At 45.3% G+C, this 27,090-nt stretch overlaps 1 protein-coding gene across 1 annotated transcript in view; it reads right to left on the bottom strand.

Moving 5' to 3' along the window:
• Positions 1–27,090, bottom strand: part of LOC134024910 (uncharacterized) — a 186,515-nt gene that overhangs the window by 20,645 nt on the left and 138,780 nt on the right. Inside the window, 5 exon segments of the mRNA XM_062467658.1 lie at positions 10,265–10,603; positions 10,606–10,951; positions 11,870–11,871; positions 12,480–13,184; positions 13,564–14,268. Of these exon segments, the coding sequence (XP_062323642.1) occupies positions 10,265–10,603; positions 10,606–10,951; positions 11,870–11,871; positions 12,480–13,184; positions 13,564–14,268 (2,097 nt within the window).

Here is a 27,090-nt window from a genome sequence, read left to right on the forward strand (position 1 = left end):
CTGAACTTCATTGCCACAGCCTAAACGTTGTCCATCCGTTCATGAAAATAATTAATTTCAGCCTAAACCGTACAACGGAACGTTAAATCCAATTCAACCAACGCAATCGCTACCAAGACGAACACAGCAGTAGTCTAGTACTGTACTGTAGTAGTACAATTTACCGGGGCAGCTTCTCCACACAGGGCTATATCGCACTTGGCGTTGTTACTGACAATGATCGCTACCAGTGAGCTTTTTATGAATGAGCGATTTTCCACTAAATAAATGTCAAGCTTATTTACGTTTTGGGGGGCATATTTTCAGTTAGCAGATGGTACTGTTTGAATCGCGATTCCATCTTCTACTGCCGGGTAACATCGTAGAATAATCTTCAAAGGGGGTTCTTTATTAATGAATGAATGCAATGAGTAGGCTAAATGCCTGAAAATATCATGAGAAGGGAAAAACTTAAAATGACGTTTAAGTCATAGAGATTAGGTCAATTTTTAGACCGGTCTGCCATATTTATTCGTTTTGATTCAACGATGAGGCTGCCTCTTGCAGGGGAAATGAGAAGACATCTATTTCATTCTACACTTCACTCGTATTTTCAGTTGTAAATGAGCAGCAAAAAAGAAGCTTTTAAATATATGTAATCTTTATATCAGTTATAATATCATTATATCATTTATAAATAATAAGTTTGCATTTTTATATAAAATATACAGAAATATCAGTTGTAAAAATGTCATTCAAAAACGGACCCCTGTGCAACCGACGAAAGCAAGCACACCCTACAATTTCCCCAGAAATTGTACCCTCTCTAGTTTCCATATACCGTGCGATAAGTCAATATATTGACTATCACGACAGGCCTACCCAGTGGAACTCTGGTAAAACTGCAACAAAATTCGGTACAATGGGGCTTAATAGAGAGTGGCCAGGCTCTCCTTAAACAGGCTCTGGCCACTACTATCCTGCCAAAATGGCGACGTAAACAGTAAAGTCACGTGACGTCCGGAGCTAGATTAACCCGTTAAGGAGTAGCGTCGCACATAGCCTATGTGATCGTTCGAATGCGGGTCTCACAGCGTAACGTCGCATATATGTGATTTCGAAAATTCCAACTGAATATTTTCCGATAGACAAAAACTATGCGACAAACGCTGTATGGCTTCATAATGTATTAATGAGAAGGCTAACAGGTAACACTAGCATGCTAGTAGCATTGCCACGATTATTATGCTAGCTGTGGGGACCGTCGGAAATACTTAGAACTCACGCATCTAAAGGTTCGGTTAACTGTTAACTCATGCTGCTGACAAATGACATAGGATGTGCTGCGAAAAAAACTAACAAATAAATGGATGCATCGACCAGTGGATCTGTTAATTTTTCCGATCCTGATCCAGCTATTTTGTCAATATCGGGCCGTTATCCGATCGGTGTACCCCTAGTTGTGGGGGGAGTTTTCACATGATTTCCCACCACATGCTCCGTTGATGAGCTGTGCTGCTGTTCCCTATCAGCAGTCAGCACGCCGGTCTATAAAACCAGAGCAGCAGAGAGGAACAAGGAGCTACACAGTGGGTGAGCGTGGCAACCAAGTATAGTTTATGAAACTAAACATGTTGTCTCTCTTGTACAGGGTTGCCAGGTATGTGTGATAAAACCAGCCCAATGGCCAATAAAACCAGGCCAAAAACCAGCCCAATATCAGAACTCAAAATATGCCCCTGCAAAACCATATACACTGCTTTTACAGTCCAACAGCATTGCTATCATTGCCAAATGTATTTTAATATCTACAAAGTACCACCAAATGTTTAGTATGCTAGCATTACAATCTGTTTTCCCTAAACAGTTCTTTCACCTATGTCCTAAAATGGCCTTGTGTAATTAGACACAGTATATTATCATAAATAAAATATAGCTCTGTGAACGTGTAGAACAATTCACTGACGGACAAACTAACCTGTTGCTTTGTCTTTTTCTTCCCTTTTCCCTCTTCCTCCCTGCCTGGACAACATGAATGTACTGTTTTTACTTCATATGCATTTACTGCAGTTAATGCAATACCTTATTTCAACTGAAACACCTTATCATGTCAAGAAAAAAAAAGAGAAAAACTCCTTGAAATGGAACTATTTACAATTTCCAATGTCTTTTGTTTAGACGCTTTGAGATCCCTCGCCCTCTTGGCCCTTGTCATACATGTCTGTACTGAACAAGGCCAGCATCTCTCTGGTTGGCTCCAACTGGTGGCAGCAGATTCCATGCCTCTGCATGAAGGCCCAAATGCGAAGGATGTTCTCCAGAAGTCTTTCATTCGATTGCGCAATTAGGTTTTGATCAAATTAATCTCCGAGAATGTGCATTCCACAGCTGCATTGCTAAATGGCAATGCCAGAAGTGAGACGGCAAACGATCCAAGCTCAGCAAAGTCCTTGTCACCGGCAGCATCCATGTGATTTTTCACTTCAATCCAGAACTGTTCGGTTTTGCAGTCTTCTGTATTCTCCCACTGTTGATCAAGCTTGCCGGGGTTTCCTGTGTACAGGTGGAGAAATTACAGAGATGCTAGTTGGGGTTTTTTCTGAACACTGAGCACCGTAGATGGACTCAAGGCCCCGAGAGACTGGAGTTGCTGCATGTTGGTAGGCAGACGTTTCATTTGCTTCGCAAATTCAAGCAGGTATTCTTTGCAACGTTGTTTGAGGTTCTCTGCTGCTGCTGTGCGTAGATTTGCGTTCTCCAGCTACATCTGGAACCGAATTCCATAATCAACAGCGGAGAGAGGCAGCTGGTTGGTTTCAATGGCCCCGTCAAAGGCTATCCACGACCACGGTGCTGATTTTTGTGACTCTTCGTAGCAGGCTCAGATAGAACATGATGAGTTTGTGGAAAAGCCTGCATGGATTTGTGTTTTCCATCGTTAACATCTTGTTCACTTGGTTTGCCTCTTGGACGATGGGCTGAAGGAACAGTAAGTAAAGTTTGTTGACTGGATCTGAGTACATCTGAAAGACAATCTCCACACTGTAGCTTCAGTCCTTGTCTTTTGCCAACTGGAAGTGCAATCTGAGCTCTTCTCTGGTCGAGCACCCAATTCAGGCACGCGCTGACAGCTAGCCACCTTGTCTGAAAGTTGGAGTATTTTTAGTGGAGCTTCTCCAACGTTAATCGTTTCATAGAGTTGCTTGTAGTTTTGCTGGCGGAGAGTACTGAAAACCACGTATAAGTTTGCGAAATCTGGTATTCTACATTTCTCGGCAACACACGCATTGCATATGAGGAGCACAGCTGAATCGAGTGACACACACATTTCACAAACACAACGTTGGAGTTGTGCTCTCGAAGTTTTGTGAGAAGTGAATGGTTCTTGCCGCACATAGTATTGCACCCGTCGGTTGCGAGCCCAATGCATCGTTTTGGACACAGCTTGCATTCTTGCAAAAAATTCAGCAATGCGTCTGTTATTGAATTGGCATCTCCGCCGTCTACATTTTTGATACCAGCAAAAGTAGACACAATGCGCTGCTGTGTTTGGCTGTAGTATCGTATTACAACAGCAAGCTGTTTTTGCATGCCCACGTCGGTACTTGGTGCTGCATGTCTGGGCCGATTATGTGTTGTATGAGTGCAGAGCATTTTCTGTGCAATTTCATCAACAAGCTCTCCCAGGTGATCCATGGTCAAAATGCTTGAATGGCAAGCAATGTGCGCTGCCATTTTAAGCTTGGCTAACTGTGGTTATGCCACTGTCAAACAATGTACGCACTCGACAACTGGCAAACGGAGCAGCATTTCGAAAGTGTTTCTCCGATTGCTGTGGTTTTGGAGATCACTGTGGTGCGCGCAAATCTCGCTTTTGCAGTACCGAAAAAAAGCTTTGGTATCATCCCCAGCCACACGTTCTATCCATTCTTTAATTCCGTTTTCACTTTCCCATTCTTTTGTATATTTCTTCCCGTATTTTGCCCACTTACCGGGTGTCATGGTGTACCGCTCGACCTATCGCTAAGCCCCGCCCCCCTTAGTTACTGTTGGTAACTCGGACAAGCTATCGCAGCTGACTAGAGTTTTAGCCGTCAAAAGGGACTTCATTATGCAATGAATGGAGGGATACATACATAATTCGAAAGTAGATATGGTGGATGACAAACTTAAATTGGAGGCAAGAATTTACAGATCTCAATGCAAGAGGGAGAAGCTTCATCTCACGGTCATTCACGATATCCTGAATCGTGGATATCCAATGCTTGGCAATACCAGTATTGTTGATGCACCGCAGGGTTAGATTAGCTACATTAATTTACCTTCAGTTAATTTAACTAATCTGGATAGGCACTGAGATGTTAACCTAAGTTCATTAGTTTATTTACTAGCATTACCCTGTCCCTGTCAGGGCAGTGTCCTAACTTTCTAGCTAGTGAATAGCTAGCCAAACGTTATACGTAGCTAATAACGTTAACGTTAGCTAGTTTTAACCAGAGATAACTTGCCTAAGCCTAGCATAACATCGGTGGTGAAAGTAAGCCGGTACTGTCAATGGCAGGGTTTCCCAGATTCGTTAAGAAGGTCTTAACGCTAAGATCTTCTTGCGTTCTAAGAGCGTTCTAGAGCGCTCTAGAACGCTCTTAGAACGCTCCTAAGAAGCTCTTCAATAATGTGATGACATCCTTGTTTATCTTCGTTACGTTGAGTTGACTGTGTGGTCTGCCACACAGCTTTATCCACTGGAGACATTTGGCCCTGTCTTGTTTTGGTTTGGGAAATGGGATAAAATATACCCCATTGCCCATCCTCTCATGATACCTCGTATCAGTGTTGCATCTACCCCACGCACATCATTTGACCATTGTTTTACACTTAAATTACAACAAACCCGATAAAACAAGAAAAGAATCCCTTTTCCTAATGCTACTCTATGGAGTTGTAAACTGAAGATGTCCGAGTGCAGCTGTTACTAAACTGCCATTGGCCCGTTTGCGTTCGAGGTGCTTAGCGATAGGTCAATTACCATTTATTTTCATTCACAAAATGAAAAGAGTTAAAATGCCATATAATAAACAGCTCTTGTCTTCCGTCGCTGGCGCTGTATCAGACGCTGGCGTAGTGATTTGTGACTGACTGGTAAATTGTGGAAATATCCTTGATTGAAAAAATGCGCTGCCAGATGTCAAAAGAAAAGCTTCTTTGAACAAGATAAATTAAATGTCAATCAGCATCCAATTGCCAAGGATAGCGAATGACTTTTGGGGTGGCAACTGGGGTGGCCAGTCCAATATCAGGGGGGTCCAGTGCCACCCCAGCCACCCCTCTGGCTCTGCGACTGCTCGACCGTTCGGTCATGCCGGGAAATATCTCGCTATCGCTCGGTCGATACGTTAAAGCCTCAGTTTGATATTTTCCGGCATGACCTCACTCTCGGTTAGTAAGGAGTTATTATCCTGTATTCCATGCAGTCGGGGCATCTCCCCCTCCTGCACTCCCGTAGTGGACAATCGGATGGTGAAACAGCGCTGAATTTTGATTTAAAATTTGAGTTGGATTGTACAAGGTGTTTATGGAACAATTATCACTCAGTATAAGCGCAAATAACACTGCTGGATGTAATCTTCATGATAATGATGAAATGGAGTGAAAAAAATGTGTGTGAGGAAAACAAAATATATAAATATTACAAGTAATCGTTCTTCCCACATTTACTTTCTTCAGTCGGACTACAGTACGGTCATCTGCGTCGCCAATTCCCACTGTCTCCAAAATGTAGGCCTACGGATGGGTCAGAGTTTGCGTGGAGGACCGCACATTCTCCCGTCAAGTTTGTTTTTTTATAAATCACAACCTTTGCGTGGGAAGTAGGGCTGGGCGGTATGACTGTATATACCGTGCGACGGTAGAAATGTGTCTACCGGGAGAGATTTGGCTATACCGTTTCAACCGCGGTATACTTTTATACTATATTTTTGTATTACACGTGTCAATTAAATGTCTGGTTGTTGTATTGTATATAAGCCATCATATAAATCGCATTCTTGCGATATTTAGAATTGTAGTTTAACTTTTATTTGATTTACTATTTTCGGTCTGACGGAACGGAGTGTATTTTGTCTAAGCGGACCACATTCATGCCGATGCTAATTAATTATATATTTGATGACCCATTCTGCAGGTAACCAATTCAATTTGTTGTTCAAGTTTTATGTCTCGTGCTGTAAAATTATTGTTGTAAAATTACACTGGTGTGTTTGCTAGCATTCTTGATCTAGGATGACTAGTGAAGACTTACTAACTGTGAGGTCATGCCAGGAAATATCAAACTGAGGCTTTAACATATCGACCGAGCTTTAACGAGGTTGATACGCCGAAACCGAAGTTAGATATGGATAGTAAAACTCAGACTGATTGCTTTCGCTCATTTAGAAATTTTCGTCGGAGGGCATTACGGATCCGTATTGAGCTGTGAGTAGGTCACCACGCGGATGGCATGGCATCAGCCGTAACTTTTTGGAGTCTTTTGTTTTTAACTTAAGTGTTGTCTCATGTGAGGCAGTTGTTTTTGTTTGTAATAAATAATCGAGTGTGATGATGAAGTATGGTATGGTTATTTTGTACCATTTCCATCCATCCATCATCTTCCGCTTGTCCGGGGGTCGGGTCGCGGGGGCAGCAACCTAAGCAGGGAGGCCCAGACTTTCCTCTCCCCGGCCACTTCCACCAGCTCTTCCTGGGGGACCCCGAGGCGTTCCCAGGCCAGCCGAGAGACATAGTCCCTCCAGCGTGTCCTGGGTCTTCCCCGGGGCCTCTTCCCAGTGGGACGTGCCCAGAACACCTCACCAGGGAGGCGTCCAGGAGGCATCCTTATCAGATGCCCGAGCCACCTCAACTGGCCCCTCTCGACGCGGAGGAGCAGCGGTTCTACTCTGAGCCCCTCCCGGATGACCGAGCTTCTCACCCTATCTCTAAGGGAGAGCCCGGACACCCTGCGGAGAAAACTCATTTTGGCCGCTTGTATTCGCGATCTCGTTCTTTCGGTCACTACCCACAATTCGTGACCATAGGTGAGGGTAGGAACGTAGATCGACTGGTAAATAGAGAGCTTCGCCTTTCGACTCAGCTCCTTCTTCACCACAACGGACCGATGCAGAGCCCGCATCACTGCGGACGCCGCACCGATCCGCCTGTCGATCTCGCGCTCCATCCTTCCCTCACTCGTGAACAAGACCCCGAGATACTTGAACTCCTCCGCTTGGGACAAGATCTCCTCCCCGACCCGGAGATTGCACTCCACCTTTTTCCGGTCGATAACCATGGCCTCAGATTTGGAGGTGCTGATTCCCATCCCAGCCGCTTCGCATTCGGTTGCGAACCGCTCCAGTGAGAGTTGGAGGTCACGGCCCGATGAAGCCAACAGGACCACATCATCCGCAAAAAGCAGCGACCCGATCCTGAGGTCCCCAAACCGGACCCCCTCAACGCCCTGGCTGCGCCTAGAAATTCTGTCCATATAAGTTATGAACAGAATCGGTGACAAAGGGCAGCCCTGGCGGAGTCCAACCCTCACCGGGAACAAGTTCGACTTACTACCGGCAATGCGGACCAAACTCTGGCACCGGTCGTACAGGGACCGAACAGCCCCGATCAGGGAGTCCGGTACCCCGTACTCCCGGAGCACCCCCCACATGAGCACCCGAGGGACACGGTCGAACGCCTTTTCCAAATCCACAAAACATGTGTAGACTGGTTGGGCGAACTCCCATGCACCCTCCAGAACCCTGCCGAGGGTATAGAGCTGGTCCACAGTTCCACGGCCAGGACGAAAACCACATTGCTCCTCCTGAATCCAAGGTTCGACAATCCGACGGACCCTCCTCTCCAGCACCCCTGAATAGACTATCCCAGGGAGGCTGAGGAGTGTGATCCCCCTAAAGTTGGAGCACACCCTCCGGTCCCCCTTTTTAAAGAGGGGAACCACCACCCCGGTCTGCCAGTCCAGAGGCACTGTCCCTGATGTCCACGCGATGTTGCAGAGTCGTGCCAACCAAGACAGCCCTACAACATCCAGAGCCTTAAGGAACTCCGGGCGGACCTCATCCACCCCAGGGGCCTTGCCACCGCGGAGCTTTTCAACCACCTCGGCGACCTCAGCCCCAGAGATAGAAGGGCCCCCCCCAATGTCCCCAGACTCTGCCTCCACGTCGGAACGCGTGTTGGTGGGATTAAGGAGGTCTTCAAAGTATTCCTTCCACCGATCCAGGACGTCCCCCATCGAGGTCAGCAGCGCACCATCCCCACCATATACAGCGTTGACAGTGCACTGCTTCCCCCTCCTGAGTCGCCGGATGGTGGTCCAGAACCTTTTCGAAGCCGTTCGGAAGTCATTCTCCATGGCCTTGCCAAACTCCTCCCACGCCCGGGTTTTTGCCTCCGCGACCGCCAAAGCCGCATTCCGCTTGGCCTGCCGGTACACATCAGCTGCCTCTGGAGTCCTACCAGCCAACAAAGTCCGATAGGCCTCCTTCTTCAGCTTGACGGCTTCCCTCACCTCCGGCGTCCACCACCGAGTCCGAGGGTTACCGCCGCGACATGCACCGACCGCCTTGCGTCCGCAGCTCCGGTCAGCCGCCTCAACAATGGAGGCCCGGAACATGGCCCATTCGGACTCAATGTCCCCGGCCTCCCCCGAGACATGGTCGAAGCTCTCCCGGAGGTGGGAGTTGAAGCTCCTTCTGACAGGGGATTCTGCCAGCCGTTCCCAGCAGACCCTCACATTACGTTTGGGCCTGCCAGGCCTGACCGGCGTCTTCCCCCACCATCGTAGCCAACTCACCACCAGGTGGTGATCAGTTGACAGCTCCGCCCCTCTCCTCACCCGAGTGTCCAAGACATTCGGCCTCAGATCCGACAACATGACTACAAAGTCTATCATCGAACTGAGACCTCGGGTGTCCTGGTGCCAAGTGCACATATGAACACCCTTATGCTTGAACATGGTGTTCGTTATGGACAAGCCGTGTCTAGCACAGAAGTCCAACAACAAAACACCGCTCGGGTTCAGATTGGGGGGGCCGTTCCTCCCAATCACGCCCCTCCAGGTCTCACTGTCATTGCCCACATGAGCATTGAAGTCCCCCAGGAGGACGAGGGAATCTCCGGGAGGAGCGCTTTCCAGCACCCCTCCCAGAGACTCCAAAAAGGGTGGGTACTCTGCACTGCCATTTGGTGCATAAGCACAAACAACAGTGAGGACCCGTCCCCCCACCCGAAGGCGGAGGGAGGCTACCCTCTCGTCCACCGGGGTGAACCCCAACGTACAGGCGCCGAACCGAGGGGAAACAAGTATTCCCACCCCAGCTCGACGCCTCTCACCGAGGGCAACTCCAGAGTGGAAGAGAGTCCAGCCCCTCTCAAGGAGACTGGTTCCGGAGCCGATGCTGTGCGTCGAGGCGAGGCCGACTATATCTAGCCGGAACTTCTCTACCTCGCGCACCAGCTCCGGCTCCTTTCCCGCCAGCGAGGTGACGTTCCACGTCCCTAGAGCTAGCTTCTGCAGCCGAGGATTGGACCGCCAAGGCCCCCGCCTTCGGCCGCCGCCCGTCTCGCACTGCACCCGACCCCCATGACCCCTCCTGCGGATGGTGAGCCCACTGGAAGGGGGTCCCAAGTTGTCTCTTCGGGCTGTGCCCGACCGGGCCCCATGGGAAAAGGCCCGGCCACCAGGCGCTCGCCATCGAGCCCCACCCCCGGGCCTGGCTCCAGGGGGGGGCCCCGGTGACCCGCTTCCGGGCAGGGGCAACTGAGAACCATTGTTAGTTTTCTTCATGGTAGTTTTTGAGCCACGCTTTGTCTGATCCTTCGCCTGGAACCTGTTTGCCTTGGGTGACCCTACCAGGGGCATAAAGCCCCCGACAACATAGCTTCCAGGATCATTAGGACACGCAAACCCCTCCACCGCGGTAAGGTGGTGACTCAGGGAGGTAAATACATGTACTGTATGTGCTCAACCTCCGTTTGTCTGAACAGTCTACATTGTACACGTCCCAAGGCCTCTGACTCTTAGTGAATGTTACAGTATCTTGTGAGATGTGTGATGGAGCATGTTGTATGTTGCATTGAGTAAAAGTGTTAAATAAATGTATTTTTGTAAATATATATGTATTTATTTGAAATGTAACATATGGAGTATTAAAATGATGGGTGTTGAATTGGTATTACTTACAATTAGTTATGTACCAGAGCAGCAGTTAGTACAGTCAGTGAATAATGAGATACTCACTGCTTGGAGGGTAAACATCTATGCTCCTGACTTTTGTCACAGGCAATGGTGATATCTGATACTCTTCAGAACTCCAGTTCATTTCTTTACTGACATCCATCTCAGGGTGAAACACATCTCCACTGTTTGCTGCAACCATCTCCTCCACCTTGTCCAACAGCTCAGTGACCTGAGTGTCATCACCGCTGTTATCATTGTTGAAGACATGATACCTGTTCCCACATTTCTCAACAAGCCACTGGAGGACCTTCCCTTCTGTCTCAATGTGCTGCTCAATGGTTGTGTCTCCCAGACAGTCCCCACGAGTGAACAGCACTATAGTGTGATTCCAGACTCTCTAAGCTGCAGGTGTCCCTCTACAGAGTCTGTGTGTTCCTCTTTGAATGAGAAATTCAAGTCCATAACCAAGAGGAGAGTGTGGGGTCCTGGAGGACACAGACACACGCTGCGTACTATCTCCTGTTTAACCAGCTCAGTAGTCTCCTCTACAGGGAGAGTCCTCCACCATCCTGGAGTGTCGACCACAGTGACCTGCCTCCCTGCTACTTCTCCCTGTCTCTTCACACACTGAGCAGTTGTCCTCAGATCAAACTCCTCTCTGCCCAGGATGATGTTTCCTGATGATCTCTTCCCTGAACCTCTCCACCCCAGCAGCACAATCCTCAGCTCAGAGATGGAGGGAGTCACCTGTCAGAGAGGGACAGTAATAGGAATGAGTAGAGTATTAAGGGGACTATAAGAGCTACTGTATGCTTTATGTCAGCGGTCTTCAACCCTGGTCTTCAGGTCTCACTGCCCTGCATGTTTTAGATGTTTCAGTCTTCCAACACACCTGATTCAGATGATTCTGCAGAGACTGATAACACCCCAATCATTTGAATCAGGTGTGTTGGTAGAAACATCTAAAACATGTAGGCCAGTGGGCCCTGATGACCAGGGTTGAAGACCATTGCTTTCTGTACTAGGTTGTAGGACAAATCGTTGCAGACATAGTGAAATGCTTTCACACCCTCCATGACTTCAGGTCTGAATGACACAGCACACTGTCTCATCATTTACAGACAAACATGTTGCATAGACAGCAATGTAACACAGTCAAACCTCCAACACGATGCCAATCTGATCCCCACAAATGTATTTATTGTATCATTTTAACTCATGTAATTTGTTTCCGCATGTTATCTGATCTGCTCTACTCTAAAAAATGAATTAATTCCTTTAGAATACTAATCATTATGAAGTGGAATTAACATAACACTGTTGTAATTATGAAGATGGGTAGTGATTATGGATTTAAAATGAACCTCTTAATCACCTTTTTACTTGTATATGCTATATTACTGAAAACCAGATTCACAGCTGTTGACTGATTAGTATTAACACTAATATGTAGAAGATATTAAGCCCAAAGTTTAAATATGATTTTGTCATAGAAAAAAGAAAACCCGGCTATCTCCTGTGGCTCATTTATGTCCCTAAGCCCAGGGGTCTCATTTATAAAACTGTGCGTAGGATTCTTACTAGTGTAAGTGTACGTACGCCCCCAAAAGCCGAAAATGGCTTACGAAAAATAAAAATCGGATTTATAAAACCGTGCGTATGCACACCTGTAAGCAATGTTCCCTTTATAAATCACAGACTACCCACAAGTGTGCGTACGTGAATCAGCATTGTACCCCGCCCTAAACATGCCCATTTTTAACCATAAATGGTCAATGCAAAGCACCTCATGAATGTTAATCCAGTATATTAGTAATGAACCTGGCATGCAATTGTTCTTTACGGTGAATCATGGCGACCGGTGGGAAAAAAACTAAAAAGCGCAACTCAGACACTGCCTATTGGTGGAGGCCCGAAAACCACATTATTTGGTGGCCGGGGATCACCAATAAAAAAAACTGTGCCAGTGATACCCCGAGTCGAGATACAATTTGAAAACTGAAGCGTATGAACAGTAGTCTAGTAGTCAGTAGTCTGGACTGATAACGAGGACGTAGTGTAGAGATTGCACGGGAGCTTAACGACTGTATTTCCAGTTTTTGACATATGATGATATATGCACAGTATTAAAGAAATATATTTAGTTATACACTGTGTTCTGCAGTTATGTAAAGGTAGGATTAAAGGTGGTGACCTGATGACAAAATATTTTTTATTTTTATATTGAATATCAATTCTTAAATGACCACACCCCACTACAAGAGAAATAACTTACTGATGAATGTTCTGAGGGTCTCTCTGTGCTTCATCACCTTAGCCTCCCTCTGTTTCGCCCGCATTTCTTTTGTTCTTCTCCATATTTCCATCTTCCCCAGGATCTGTCTGTCCATCTCAAAATGACCTCCTCGGTTTCCTGCCACCATCTCCTCCACCTTGTCCAACAGCTCAGTGACCCGACTGTCATCACCCCTGTTCTCATTGTTGAGGACATGATACCTGTTCCCACATTTCTCAACAAGCCACTGGAGGACCTTCCCTTCTGTCTCAATGTGCTGCTCAATGGTTGTGTCTCCCAAACAGTCCCCACGAGTGAACAGCACTATAGTGTGACTCCAGACTCTCTCACTGAGAAGCTGCAGGTGTCCCTCTACTGATCTTCTCTCGTCCTCTCTGAATGAGTCACTCAAGTCTATAACCAGGAGGAGAGTATGTGGTCCTGGAGGACACAGAAACATACTGTGTACTATCTTCTGTTTAACCAGCTCTGTAGTCCATTCTATAGGGAGTTTGCGCCACCATCCTGGAGTGTCGACCACAATCACCTGCCTCCCTGCTATTTCTCCCTGTCTCTTCACACACTGAGCAGTTGTCCTCAGATCATACTCCTCTCTGCCCAGGATGGTGTTTCCTGATGAACTCTTCCCTGCACTTCTCCCCCCCAGAAGCACAATCCTCAGCTCTGAGAGATGGAGGGAGTCACCTGTCATAGAGGGAGAGAGAGAAAGGGAGGGTGGAAACGATGGATAAATGAGAGATGAAGTGAGATGGAGAAACAGAAAGTTGAAGGCAAAAGAGAGACTGCATTTCCTTTGTGAAGTTCCCAGTCATTGGAGTGTAAAGTTTGTGTTAAGTGAACCATCTATATGTCATTGTAATATTGTGAGTTGCAGAAATGTTCTCTATTCATACATGTGCTTCAATCTACAATTTACGAAATATACATGCTGTATGCACATTATTGTTCAACAATAAATAAACTGATGTTTTCTCATACTATCACCTGTCTCAAAATATCCAGCATACTGTATCACATAGCTTAATAACACCAGAACTCTGGGTGGACACTGAAATAAACTCACTCATTAGTGATCTGAGAGTCTCTCTCTGTTCCTGCACCTTCATCCGCCTCTGTTGTGCTCCCTCTTCCTCTGCCCTCCTCCTCTCCTCCATCTTCTCCAGGATCTCTCTGTCCATCTCATAGTGACCTCCTCTGTTTCCTGCCACCATCTCCTCCACCTTGTCCAACAGCTCAGTGACCTGAGTGTCATCATCCCTGTTCTCATTGTTGAGGACATGATACCTGTTCCCACATTTCTCAACAAGCCACTGGAGGGCTTTCCCTTCTGTCTCAATGTGCTGCTCAATGGTTGTGTCTCCCAGACGGTCCCCACGAGTGAACAGCACTATAGTGTGACTCCAGACTCTCTTACTGAGAAGCTGCAGGTGTCCCTCTACTGATCTTCTCTCGTCCTCTCTGAATGAGTCACTCAAGTCTATAACCAGGAGGAGAGTATGTGGTCCTGGAGGACACAGAGGCACACTGTGTACTATCTCTTGTTTAACCAGCTCAGTAGTCCTCTCTACAGGGAGATTCCACCGCCATCCTGGAGTGTCAACCACAGTGACCTGCCTCCCTGCTACTTCTCCCTGTCTCTTCACACACTGAGCAGCTGTCCTCAGGTCAAACTCCTCTCTGCCCAGGATGGTGTTTCCTGATGAACTCTTCTCTGCACGTCTTCCCCCCAGCAGCACAATCCTCAGCTCTGAGAGATGGCGGGAGTCACCTGTCAGAGAGAGGGATGGGAAGAGACAAAGAGGGAGAAAGACAGAAAGGGGCAGAAAAAGAGAGTGTTAGAGCGAAAAACTGTCTGAAATGTCTTTAGGTAAACCAGATTACTGGATAAACCCAGTAACCACAGGATGGAAAATAACAAGCACTCGTCGGTCTTTAATATGACTGATAAAAGAGAAATAATTAACTCATGAGCTCCAAAAATGGAACAGACATGCAGTGACAGTGTTAGGTATTTGTTACAGACAGAATGTGTTTCTGTCTACTCATGATTAGGTGGAGGCGATTTCCTTGAGTGTATGAAAGTTTTTTGTCTATTGCTCTGTGCACTCTATGCAAGGCTTTCATGTGGTTTGCCCATTAATTTGTAAACCATGTATTAAGATAAATAAACCATGTGTACTTGATTAAAAAAAGACTGAGCGTCCCTCCTTTTGAAACCTTGACTAAGCTGGCTCCAACAAGAAAAACGAGAAACAGAGAGAAAAAGAGCGAGACAGTGAAGAGAAGACAGAAAACACTCATCTTTTTCATGTTATAAATGTACTGAAAGTAAATAAAACTGGCAATGAACTACAGTGTGTTCTTTATCAGATGGCAGCAAATACCGGTACATTATTTATTTTTACACCTGAGATGGTGCAATGAAAACATGATCCCCTTCCTGTTAGTGAATTAACATGTTTTCTTACTGAAACACTGAAATGAAGACTGCTTCCCTGAGGCCATTGTTGTTACTCCTCCCCTTCTCTGTTTCCTTGTCTTTTTACTGAAATATACTGCATAGAACATGAAGCCATTGTTACTCCTCAACTTAGTGTCCTTCTCCTCTCAATACTCCTGGAGAGAACGGAGTAAGGTCTATAAATATATATTAAACTTGCCCAAATATATAACATAAGACATGTTAACATGGTGCCAAGCTAACATACGTAGCCATGTACTTGGAATGAATAACACATCTTAATCTAAAGGCTACTTAAGATCAAACATCTTGCACTGTGTTGATATTGTATTATTGCAGTTTTTAGGCTATTAATTGGTTATTCTGGCTAACAATTAATTACATTTTCAATCAACTCTTAACTTACGTATATCCACACCGCACAGTCTAAACCAAGCAGATGACTAAGGAAAGGGGACGGTGTCTGAAGTGAAAGTAGACAAGTTTGGGCAAGAACTGTACAGAGTACAGTACAGAAGTACAGCGTGTTCTCACTTTTTCTCACACAATTTTTACACCTGAGTGCAATGAAAACCATCAAACATGACGCTTTTCAGAATCAGAATCAGACTGGGTTTTAGTTGCCATGAAAGTTTGCATAGACAAGGAATTTACTTTTACCTATACTAAAGGTACAAAGTCTCACTAATCTTAAGGTGCTAAAGTGTGTCAAATTTAGAGCAGAGCAACAATGTTCTCTATATCTGTGGGGTTAGGGGCACAGAGAGAAAGAGAAAGATATAGACAAGGCCAGATTAGAGCCCCAAAGGGCCCCTGGGCACTGAAGCTCATGCCCCCCCCCCCCGCCCCCCTCCAAAGGGAGCAGTAACAGAACTATGGACACCCAGACAGACTCCACAAACATACACACATTAGGTGCGTTCGACATGAACTGACTTCATGCAGCGCTGCAGCCGGCTGCAGGCGGCTGACTTGAAACAGTGAATTCTGGTTAGACTTTTTGTCCGACTTGAGACGGCACCGAGGCTAGGTCACTGTGACGTAGCCATCAAAGTACCGTGAGATCGATTCCAGAACTGCCGGCTGTGTAGCCGAGCGCATTTTCTCAAGAGCAACTGCAAGGGTTCTAATGACGACACAGCTATTTCATGATTGGCCAGACTCACACACGACAACTTTGACGCGTGTTTTGTAATTATTCTGACACCTTCAGTTTTGCCAACGCTCAAATCCGGACCAAACAGTTTAATTGAATTAAAAATGTGTTGAAGAAAGGGTTTTAGTCCGCCTCTTCACTAACGGAAAGACTAAGTTTAATTATAAATAAAGTAAAGTAAGCAAACAGCGCTTGATCGGCCATGACTGACGTCAACGCAGCAAACCACGAGAAGCTGGAATGTCTGACTTTACAGAACCAACTCCTCCCCGGCTGCAAGCGGCTACTCTCGCCAGTCGTTTCATGCAGCCGCAGTCCATGTCGAACGCACCTAATGCTAAGGCCCACCTTCATTAATTGACCCTCCAGCCCTGCATGTCAAATCACACACCTATTGGTCAAAAGCTGAATGACAAGTCCAGCCCAGCAGGCAGCAGGTATGCCTGTCCAACTGGATAAACTAAGTACTGCCATCTCACTCACAAGTCACAAGACAACGATCAATTAGTTTAATCATCTAAAGGCAGTGTATGGCTCAAGACTATGGCAATATATCGTTCACTGAAAATCACACAAGCAGAAAGCACATGTCAAGTGTACTGTAATGATTTAGTGTAAATGCCATGTGTATTATGTGCTGGACTTTTATGTGTTGAATGTGTCTGTTATGGGGGCGTTGCTATGGGCTACAAACGCTGCGAATCTAATTGCCAATTACCTGGCAATTAGCTTGATGGGAAGGGAGTGGTGTAGTGCGTGGGGATAAGTCCCTTCCCTGTGTAAGAGGGGAGCCGAGAGATGAGGTGGGCCGTGGCGGATCTAAGGGGTGGCAAGGGGTGGCAAGGGGTGGTACCCCAATCTTTAAAAAAAAAAAAAAAATGTTAATGCATTTAGCAGACGCTTTTATCCAACCGACTTCCAAGAGAGAGCTTTACAAAAGTGCATAGGTCACTGATCATAACAATGAGATAGACCCAAACATTGCGGGTAGCCAAACATGAAGCATACATTGTGAAAATTAACAATTAAACAACATGAACCTCGACCTTCCCATGGAAAATATTATTTGTACATTACAGAACATTTCAATAAATAATATTAATGTTACTGTTTAATTTACACTACAATGTTATAGCCTAATCATTTACCATAGGGCAGGGGTCGGCAACAGGCGGCCCGCGGGCCAATTGTGGCCCGCCAGCGATTTTATTTGGCCCGTCAAAATATTTCCGCTTATATTTTTTTTGTATCGTTTTTTTCCCCGTCGACTTTTATTTTGAAACCGGAAACTGGGTATGGTGTCATTGACTTTTCTGAAGTATTTTCTCGCTATGTCATCGCTAGACATATGATCCAAAGCACCCCGATAGCACCCCCCAAAATATTGCTTGTGAAATTAATAGTTTTCAGGCCCAGAGTGGCCATCGGGAGAATAGGATATAGAATATAGAATAGGGAGAATTCAGGAACTGAAAAAGCCAGGTAAAAAAAGAAAGATCTGTCACTTCATAAATCTAGGTTCTTGCAAGGGTGGGAAAAATGTTTTCTTAAAAGACCTGAATCTTTCAGGTAAACATTTGGGTTGTAATTTCCGGAAAATATAAGAATATGAGTCCAACGTAATGTTTATTTAGGTTAGGCTGCATGAAGTTTAAAAACTATTTTGCATCGAAATTAATGCAAAACCTTTCGCTCGCGCAAATGCGCGCTCGCATTAATATGAACTTCCGATTTCACCTCACATCAAAGCCTTCGCTAGGTCCTAGTAATCTTATTCTCACTGGATGACAGTATTTATGTGCACCAACGATGACGACCCACCACGTTGGGATGACAGTGACGACCATGTTGATAGAGAGAGTTCGTTAAAATAATGAAATTATTCAAACAGACCACCAATTCACATTCACATGGTTAATAGGCCTAGTTGTTGCGAGTGCACGTATCGCAAGGGCACCTATCGCAGCGTCTAAATAGGCAGTAACCCAGACTCTGGCCCGTCATCTTGTGGCGAGGAAAAATACTGGCCCGCGGCCCAAGTTACTTGCCGACCTCTGCCCCTACTTTGGATTTTGATTCGCCTCCAGGAGGCCACCCAACAACTTCCTTCTGCCACCACATTGCCACCCCGAATGAAAATCTCTAGATCCGCCCCTGCTCTCCTCTCCTCCAGCTGCTGTCACCAACCTGTCCTGTATCCTGGCTCTGTTGTTCTGGAATCCTCACCCAGACCAGCTTCCTGTCTTCTTTGTGTTTCCTGCTCTCTGGGGCCTGGCAGACGCTGTGTGGCAGACTCAGACCAAGGGTGAGAGGAACATAAGACTTTATCTACACACACTCCATACACACAAACTTTCACCTTGATGATCGGCACTTAAAAGGCAACCTATGACACTAAACTATAACACTGCTTTGAGGATTTGTTGGGATAACATCAGGCCATAACCATCGTGTTCTCTGTCTCCAGTCCTCTATGGAGTTCTCTTCCACGGCCACAAGGAGGCAGCGTTTGCTAACTACCGACTCTGGGAGGCAGTCGGGTACGTGTTGGCCTTTTCCTCCAGCCGCTTCCTGTGTGTGGACGTGAAGCTGTACATCCTGCTGTCAGCCCTGCTGCTGTCTGTGAGCCTGTGTTTCACTGTGGAGTATGGGGAGTACAGGAGCCCCACGCCCAGTGCAGAGGACACTGCACCCAGCACACACACTGCACCCAGCACACACACTGCACACGGCACACACACTGCACCCAGCACACACACTGCACCCAGCACACACACTGCACACGGCACACACACTGCACCCAGCACACACACTGTACCCAGCACACACACTGCACCCAGCACACACACTAAACCCAGCACACACACTGCACACAGCACACACACTGCACCCAGCACACACTACACACAGCACACACACTGCACCCAGCACACACACTACACACAGCACACACACTGCATCCAGCACACACACTACACACAGCACACACACTGCATCCAGCACACACTACACACAGCACACACACTGCACCCAGCACACACACTGCACCCAGCACACACACTGCACACAGCACACACACTGCACACAGCACACACACTGCACACAGCACACACACTACACACAGCACACACTACACACAGCACACACACTGCACCCAGCACACACACTACACACAGCACACACACTGCATCCAGCACACACACTACACACAGCACACACACTGCATCCAGCACACACTACACACAGCACACACACTGCACCCAGCACACACACTGCACCCAGCACACACACTGCACACAGCACACACACTGCACACAGCACACACACTGCACACAGCACACACACTACACACAGCACACACACTAAACACAGCACACACACTACACACAGCACACACACTGCACCCAGCACACACACTGCACCCAGCACACACACTGCACACAGCACACACACTACACACAGCACACACACTAAACACAGCACACACACTACACACAGCACACACACTACACACAGCACACACACTGCACCCAGCACACACACTGCACACAGCAAACACTAAACACAGCACACAGGCAGAGAAGACTGGACCCTCAATGACCAACTGAATGTCGATGGTGTTTAGACATTTTGTAATTTTGGTACTATTGACTACTGAGTGATGTTGTGTTGTTTATGGATTGGCATGGGTTGTGTCTGACTTCAAACAGGTAGTAAAAAATAATAATAAAAAGATACAATCCCGTTGGTAACTGTAATTCATTTGGCTTCTTGATCCCCATTGAGAAGCCATGACCTATTACTGTGAAATCAAATACATTCTACTGCTCAGTAATGAGTACTGCACAATGCATTTGCAGATATTTCTGCAAATGCAGCTTTACTTCATAACTCTCACAGCTCAGCCTTGCCAGTCTTTCAGCCAGCACCAGGCTGTCCTGGTGTACGACTCAAGCTAGCCGCTACCTTAGCTAAAGGTGGACCGTGGTGGCCTCCAAACACCAAATAAAAAAGAAATTATAGAAAGTAACCACTCATATCTTGAACATTCTCCTACGTGCTTATTGCAAATAATGTAACAGAATGGCAAAAAAGGGACGAGGGTATGCGGTTTATTACGTAAATGAAGAAGACTTCTAGATGTGAATAGAAATGTTAAGTGAGGTCTGGCTGTGAAAGTCAGCAGCCATCCAGATCTCCCAGCAGCTCCTGGATGATTCCCTCCAGCCGGCTGAAGAGCACAGCTGATAGGACGTCAGCTTGGCTGAAGGTGGACTCGTCCAGATCTAAGATGCTGTCTAGCAACTTCATTAGCTGGACCTGAGATCAGTGAGACACAATGAGACGTTATTCGACACATAGATCCAGAACATAACATTAATCAAAACCAGCTTGACCATGAAACAGGTTATACATTTGTGTACCTGAAGGACTTCCTGGAACATTTTGGCACAGGGCTGCCATCCAGTTGGAGGAGTTAGGATTGGCTCCAGCACCTTGAAAAGGTGATCAAGAAATCCCTGTTCCTTGGGGTCAGAAGTTTGCCATTAGCAAAGTTACAATGAATTATTCAACATCTTAAAACTCTAAAGTCTTCAAAGCTTTTCTCTTTTCTCAGTACAACTTACGTTTTGTGGAGGCAAGGCAGCATTGTTTTTCATCACTCCCAGGATGATGAAATCATACACAATATCCAGGAAGTTGGTGTGATGGATCTGCAGGAACCAAACACAGGCAAAGCTGACATGGGCTGCTCAAACCAATGCCCAACAATATCTGAGAGGAATGTACCTTATTGACATTTACTTGAACATGATAAATCAATTTGTAAAATGCACAATTATTTCAATTTGTTATCATTACTCACGTTGACAGAGGCCAGCTCCCTCTCTATCCCAGCCCTGTGGGCGGGATCTTCAATGTAGCTCACCAGGCGGTTGAACGATGTGCTGATGGAACTAACATCCTAGATCAGAGACAACAATATAATCATTACGTTCATCAATGGGCCATCAAAGTCTCTGTTGTTCTAAGATGCCTGGTCCTTACCGCCTGGTTGAGCTGGACCAGCCCTGAAAGAATCATCCTTCCTGCAACTAGCAGGAAGTTTTTTGTGGTGTCCTGTGTCAGGAGTGACTGTAACACAAGGTCATCTCAAGTTGAAAATCTAGATTTCTGGATATTGATTTCTGTATGTTCCTGCATGCTTACATACATTAGATCGATAAACTCACATGAAATGCCTCACGAAGGCCCACAATTTTATTGGTCAAGTCCTGGACCTGTTTCTCCTGTAGATATGTCCTGTAACCACCACAACAAACATCTCAGTTCATGTTGTGCTTTCAAAATGGCATCTGAATCTATTATGAACATATGGTGCAATAAAGTGTGAGTGTATTTGGACTAACATGAGGCGGGAAGCGTCTCTGTTCCCAGGGGGTGGAGCCTGATGTGACTCCTCCCCCTCAGCGTGTTCATATCCAGACTCCTCCTTCTGAACCCTCTCCTCCTCCTCAGGCTCCTGCTGCACAATAGTGGACAAGATAAGTAGTCCTCCCCCACTTTCAAACTTCCAGCAGGTCTAATCCCCTCAACCATATCAACATACTGTAGGATGTCTCAAATCTTTATCAAGATAAAGGACTTAGGATTCTACAGTCAGAGAGGGAAGGATCTGATTGTACCTGGGGCTGGAAGGGATGCTCTGGGGGGGAAGGAGGGCCGTGGTTGTGGCTGCTAGCCCGCCCAGCATGACTGTGGCTGTGGTGATGTCTGGGGCCAGGGGCATGGCCTGGTCTAGGTGTGTTCCTGGGGCCACTGCTGGCTCCCTGGGAGTGCTGGTGGCCGTGGGCATGGTTGTGTCTGTGTCCAGACCCGCTGGCATGGCCTGGTCCAGAGGCATGCTGGGAGTCGTGGCTGTTACCATGGCCGTGGGTGTGTCCGGGAAGATGGGAGTAGAAGCTCTGAGTGTTGGTCCGGCTGGAAGGAAACACTTGGCCACAGGGATCCACATAAACCCCTGAATGTTCCCATGTCACTCTCTGCTCCTGTTTTGAATACAAGAACACTCATTTAGAAACAGACTTGTTCAGGGATCGAACAGAAAGTATTGTTCAAGTTTAACAGCAACTCACCAGAAAGCCATCAAACTGGGTGAAGTGGGTGTTTTGCTTGCAGCTGGAAGACATGTATTTCTCTACAGTAGCTCCTACCAGCTACAGTCAAGAAGAAAATAACACTTTAATAAGGATTATCTTGTCATAATTATACAATAAAATGTAATTATAGTATTCATACATATATACATATAATAAATGAAGGAATAACTTACCTTAACTCCTGTTATGTACTTGGTGACAGATTTGTAAACTGGAGCACCCTTCACCGATGAAAAAGTTGAACATTAAGTTATACTTTCTTGACAACTTTTTTGAAAATATATGTTCTATGGGTTGCTATGACAGAGTATAACGTTAATAACAAGCAAACACATTACCTGCTGATCCACTCTGGTCCTCTCAACCAGATCACTCCACCACAGTTGAGTGGTTGGGCCTCGGGTCATCCATATATGATGAGTCTTCACCAAGAATTGCTACACAGTCCAAACACAGCTGAGTCAGGTCACATGTCTGCATGCATTTACGTTAGGGATGTTCTTCAATGAGTCTATCAACCTCTCCTTTTTAATAAACTGTTGACAACATTCATCCCTATCATACTGTCATTTTAGTAGCCATAGTGATGAGATCTCATTCACACTGACCTCAAAGTGGGTCCTGAAAGAGAACTGAAATGTAAACTGGTTACAGTCGTCTCCCAGCACCAGTGGACCAGACTCTGGAAGGCCCTGCAGACATCGATCACTCAAGTTAACAAGTCACTCTCTTAAAATCAGTATCAGACATGATTTAGCTGAAAAGGCTCTGATCAAATGAGTGTACTCTCAAAATCTACTTTCTGTACTTTCTTTTCTATCAGACAGCTTTTGAGTGGTTGTGTTGAGATATATAGAAGATAATAGTGACCTGGAACAGGACCACAGGCCCACAGTACAAGGGTCTCCATGGCAACAGCTGCTGCTCATCCTCACTGGCCTCCTGGACACACAACAACATCGGGGATTGGGAGGAAATGGATACATCATTCAGAAAAGCCACATGCTGAGAGTTAAAAGTGCAATCCTTCATTTCTGTAAATGTGTTAATTGTATTGAAACATGCAGTGTTGCTTACAGAGAACAGAACCACTGGCCCACAGTATAAAGGACTGTATCTCCATGGAAGCAGCTGTCCGCTTGTCTCACTGACCCCCTATAACAGTAAACAAAAAGGGAATGGATACAACATTTCATTCAGAAAAAGCCAAATGCTGAGAGTTCAATCCTTGATTTCTATAAATGTGTTAATTGAATTGAAACATGCAAATAGTGTTGCTTACAGAGAACAGAACCACTGGCCCACAGTATAAAGGACTGTATCTCCATGGAAGCAGCTGTCCGCTTGTCTCACTGACCCCCTATAACAGTAAACAAAAAGGGAATGGATACAACATTTCTTTCAGAAAAAGCCTCATGCTGAGAGTTCAATCCTTCATTTCTGTAAATGTGTTAATTGTATTGAAACATGCAGTGTTGCTTACAGAGAACAGAACCACTGGCCCACAGTATAAAGGACTGTATCTCCATGGAAGCAGCTGTCCGCTTGTCTCACTGACCCCCTATAACAGTAAACAAAAAGGGAATGGATACAACATTTCCTTCAGAAAAAGCCAAATGCTGAGAGTTCAATCCTTGATTTCTACAAATGTGTTAATTGAATTGAAACATGCAAATAGTGTTGCTTACAGAGAACAGAACCACTGGTCCACAGTATAAAGGACTGTATCTCCATGGAAGCAGCTGTCCACTTGTCTCACTGACCCCCTATAACACAGAAAACACAGATTCTGTTCAAGTCAAGCCTTCAGAGAAAAATCTACATCTGTTATCAGATGATTAGATGAAGGGACTGGATTCTCACCCTGTAGATGGTGACAGGGCCACAGTACAGTGGGCTGTACACAAAAAGCATGAGCTTGCCATTCTCCTCGCTAATAGCCTGCCAGGACACATAGAACATGGAAAGTTATGACCTAACACTGCCATTCAAGTTTCTACATTTCATTTTCAAAGTAGGGAATTGTGTGAAAGCAAACAATTATCTTTACTTGAGGTGTTTCAGCTGTTGAGACGTCCTGATAATCAGAAGTAATGGGAAGATCCTCTTGAGGAGGATTAAAGAACAAACACAGTGTTAGTAATGAAGTAAACCAATATACAGTGGGCTCAAAGTCATAGTTGAATTGTAGTTTTAATTGAGACTATATAGACATCTTGGAAAGTCACATGAACACTTTAGGTGTACAATTGACACAGAAATATGTTGTCTAATAACCTATACCTTGAAGAAAATAAATACTTTCCTGTTGTGGATTTGTTAGGGTTATAAATTGAATGTTTCCCAAGTCATGTGAGCTGTATATCATTAGTTTACTAGAAAGAAACAACACATTTTTAACACAGTTATCTTCATACCTTCCTCAGGTGTGGGTCTGCAGTACCACTGATAGATATAACCAGCCCCAACTGCTGTTAAGGCCACTCCGGCACTCCACACTAAAGGGTGTATACGGTTGCACCCAAACTTGGGTAGCATCTTGCTGAGAATCATTTTCAAGTCCTGATCATTTCACCATCTCCAAAAACATGTTCATCAAGTGTTCAAACGCATCCGACTGATTAGTAACTTGTATGTGTCTTGTGTCAGAATTCCATTCCAGTCCATTCCGATTTCTATGGTTATTCTTATGACATCATAGTGGGCCTAGTAGATCAAAGCAACTCTGGTGTGGGTTAATATTACTAACATGCATACTATCCATACTAGTCTACTGTGTCATGGAGATTGTCCATTTTGTTGTTTAGACCCACCATTATAAAACACAGATGCCCTGGAACACATTCAACCAGGGTAGACTGGGAGCAGCACAGTCAGTCTCAGTACAGTACAGCCTGAACAAGGTGGTGTGTGGTTCTACGCTACTGCGGCTGTTGTAGGAACCTGAGATTGGAAACAGCACCTCATTTACCAACCCAATAGCCCTGGATTTCAGTAAACATTGCTTGTTTCTATCAAATTAAGTCTATTTGTTCTTATATCATGGTATGTTCAGGTTAACTACAGAGAAACGGCTCTTTCTATGAATTTAGAAATCAATGATTCATCTGGCAGGAGGAACATGAAACCTCACAGGAGACTCAAACCTGCATCAACTTGGATGATAAAGATGACATATTTACTAGCTATCTTAGGATCATCGGATGTTATTAGAGCATATATAGTTTTAAATGTGGCCTACAGACCACAATACTTTCCTTTTGGTTTACAGTAAGTATTTATATAGGACATTTCATACAAGAATTGCAGCTCAAAGTGCTTTACATAAAATCAAATTATACAATATGCAAAATAGGTATTACTAGTGTTCATTTAAGATTTATTCACCCATTAAATATGAGCTGCACTCTTCTGTAGTTCCAGGACTATGTGGCCTGTGCCCTGGGGTGAACTTTAGTGGTTAAGTCATTGAATCAACTACAATTTAATTTGCATAGTTCTTTTTAAAAGCAATGTCACAGAGGTCTTCACTGACCAAATCAAATCAAGTTTATTTGTATTGCCTTTTTTACAAGCACAGAGGGCTTAATATATGCTCATAGAACTGCACTTAAACAAATGTAAACCCTCAAGGAAGACAAGGAAAACCCCCCCCGAGAAAATTGAGAAAAAAGAGGAAATCCGTGAGGTCTGCAGTTACCCATGTCTTCTAACAAAGTGACCCTTAACCTTAAAGATGAATACAATTGTTTGAGTTTAAAAAACAAAACATTTCATACATAAAATTGAATATATAAAACAATTTTACATTTAGTAAATATGCTTCTACCACCTAGTGGAAATAGGGAGTCATTTTCCTTCCATTAATAAAAAATGTATATTAAACAAAATGATATGGAAATAATATATGACATGATAAAACTATATCTTTATGAAGAATCTTAAAATGTTTGACTCAACATCCATTCAGTATATTAATATATATACAACATGAATTTCCTTCATTGCTGCCATGCCACTAATCAGTTTCTAGACTGAAACATTTTATCAGCATTTTGTTAAAGAATCGCTATAAATTCATGCTATTCAGCATTATTTAAAGCCAAGTGTTGAATATAAGTAGGGGTCCATATCACATAGGAGACGTCTCATCACAGAACATGAGTCATCTCCTTTCCTCAGGACCATGTCGATGGTGGCCTCTGCTCTCTCTGCCCTCTGTGTCTCCACCTTCGCTTCATCTTTCTCAGCATCGCTGATCACCCTCTCCTGCAGAAGTCCATCCAGCAGACTATCCAGGACAGGCTTGGACACTCGCTCCACAAACGCCAGTCTTGTACAACGCAGCTGCTCCTCTGCAGAGCCAGAAGGTCTGGACGTCTGGGAGCCGTAGCCAGAGCTCCTCAGAGACAAGACATCAGATCTACCACCTCCCCACTCTGCAGAGAAACACAGCAGGTCAGACCAGCTACTGGGCTGCTTAGATTTCTACTCAGGGAACACATTTATGGAACATTAAACTGACTGAAGGACAGACAGGCAAACCTAAAAACAGACAGACACAGGCAGGTAAGCAGGTAAAGTATCTAGACAGACAGACAGACAAACAGGCAGACAGGTATCTTACTCTCAGGTCTCATCAGTGATCCAGCCTCAGATTTCCAAACAAAATCACAGTCGGTCTCAGCTCTGCTGTCTCCACTCACTGCACAACCACACACAAATAAACAAACAGGGTCAAGTATGATGAAGTGTAACATCCCCAGAGAGGAGCTACACAGTGGGTGAGCACCGGTATTCAGCAACCAAGTA

The sequence above is a fragment of the Osmerus eperlanus genome, chromosome 8 (genome assembly GCF_963692335.1).
Source record: "Osmerus eperlanus chromosome 8, fOsmEpe2.1, whole genome shotgun sequence".
NCBI lineage: Eukaryota > Metazoa > Chordata > Actinopteri > Osmeriformes > Osmeridae > Osmerus > Osmerus eperlanus.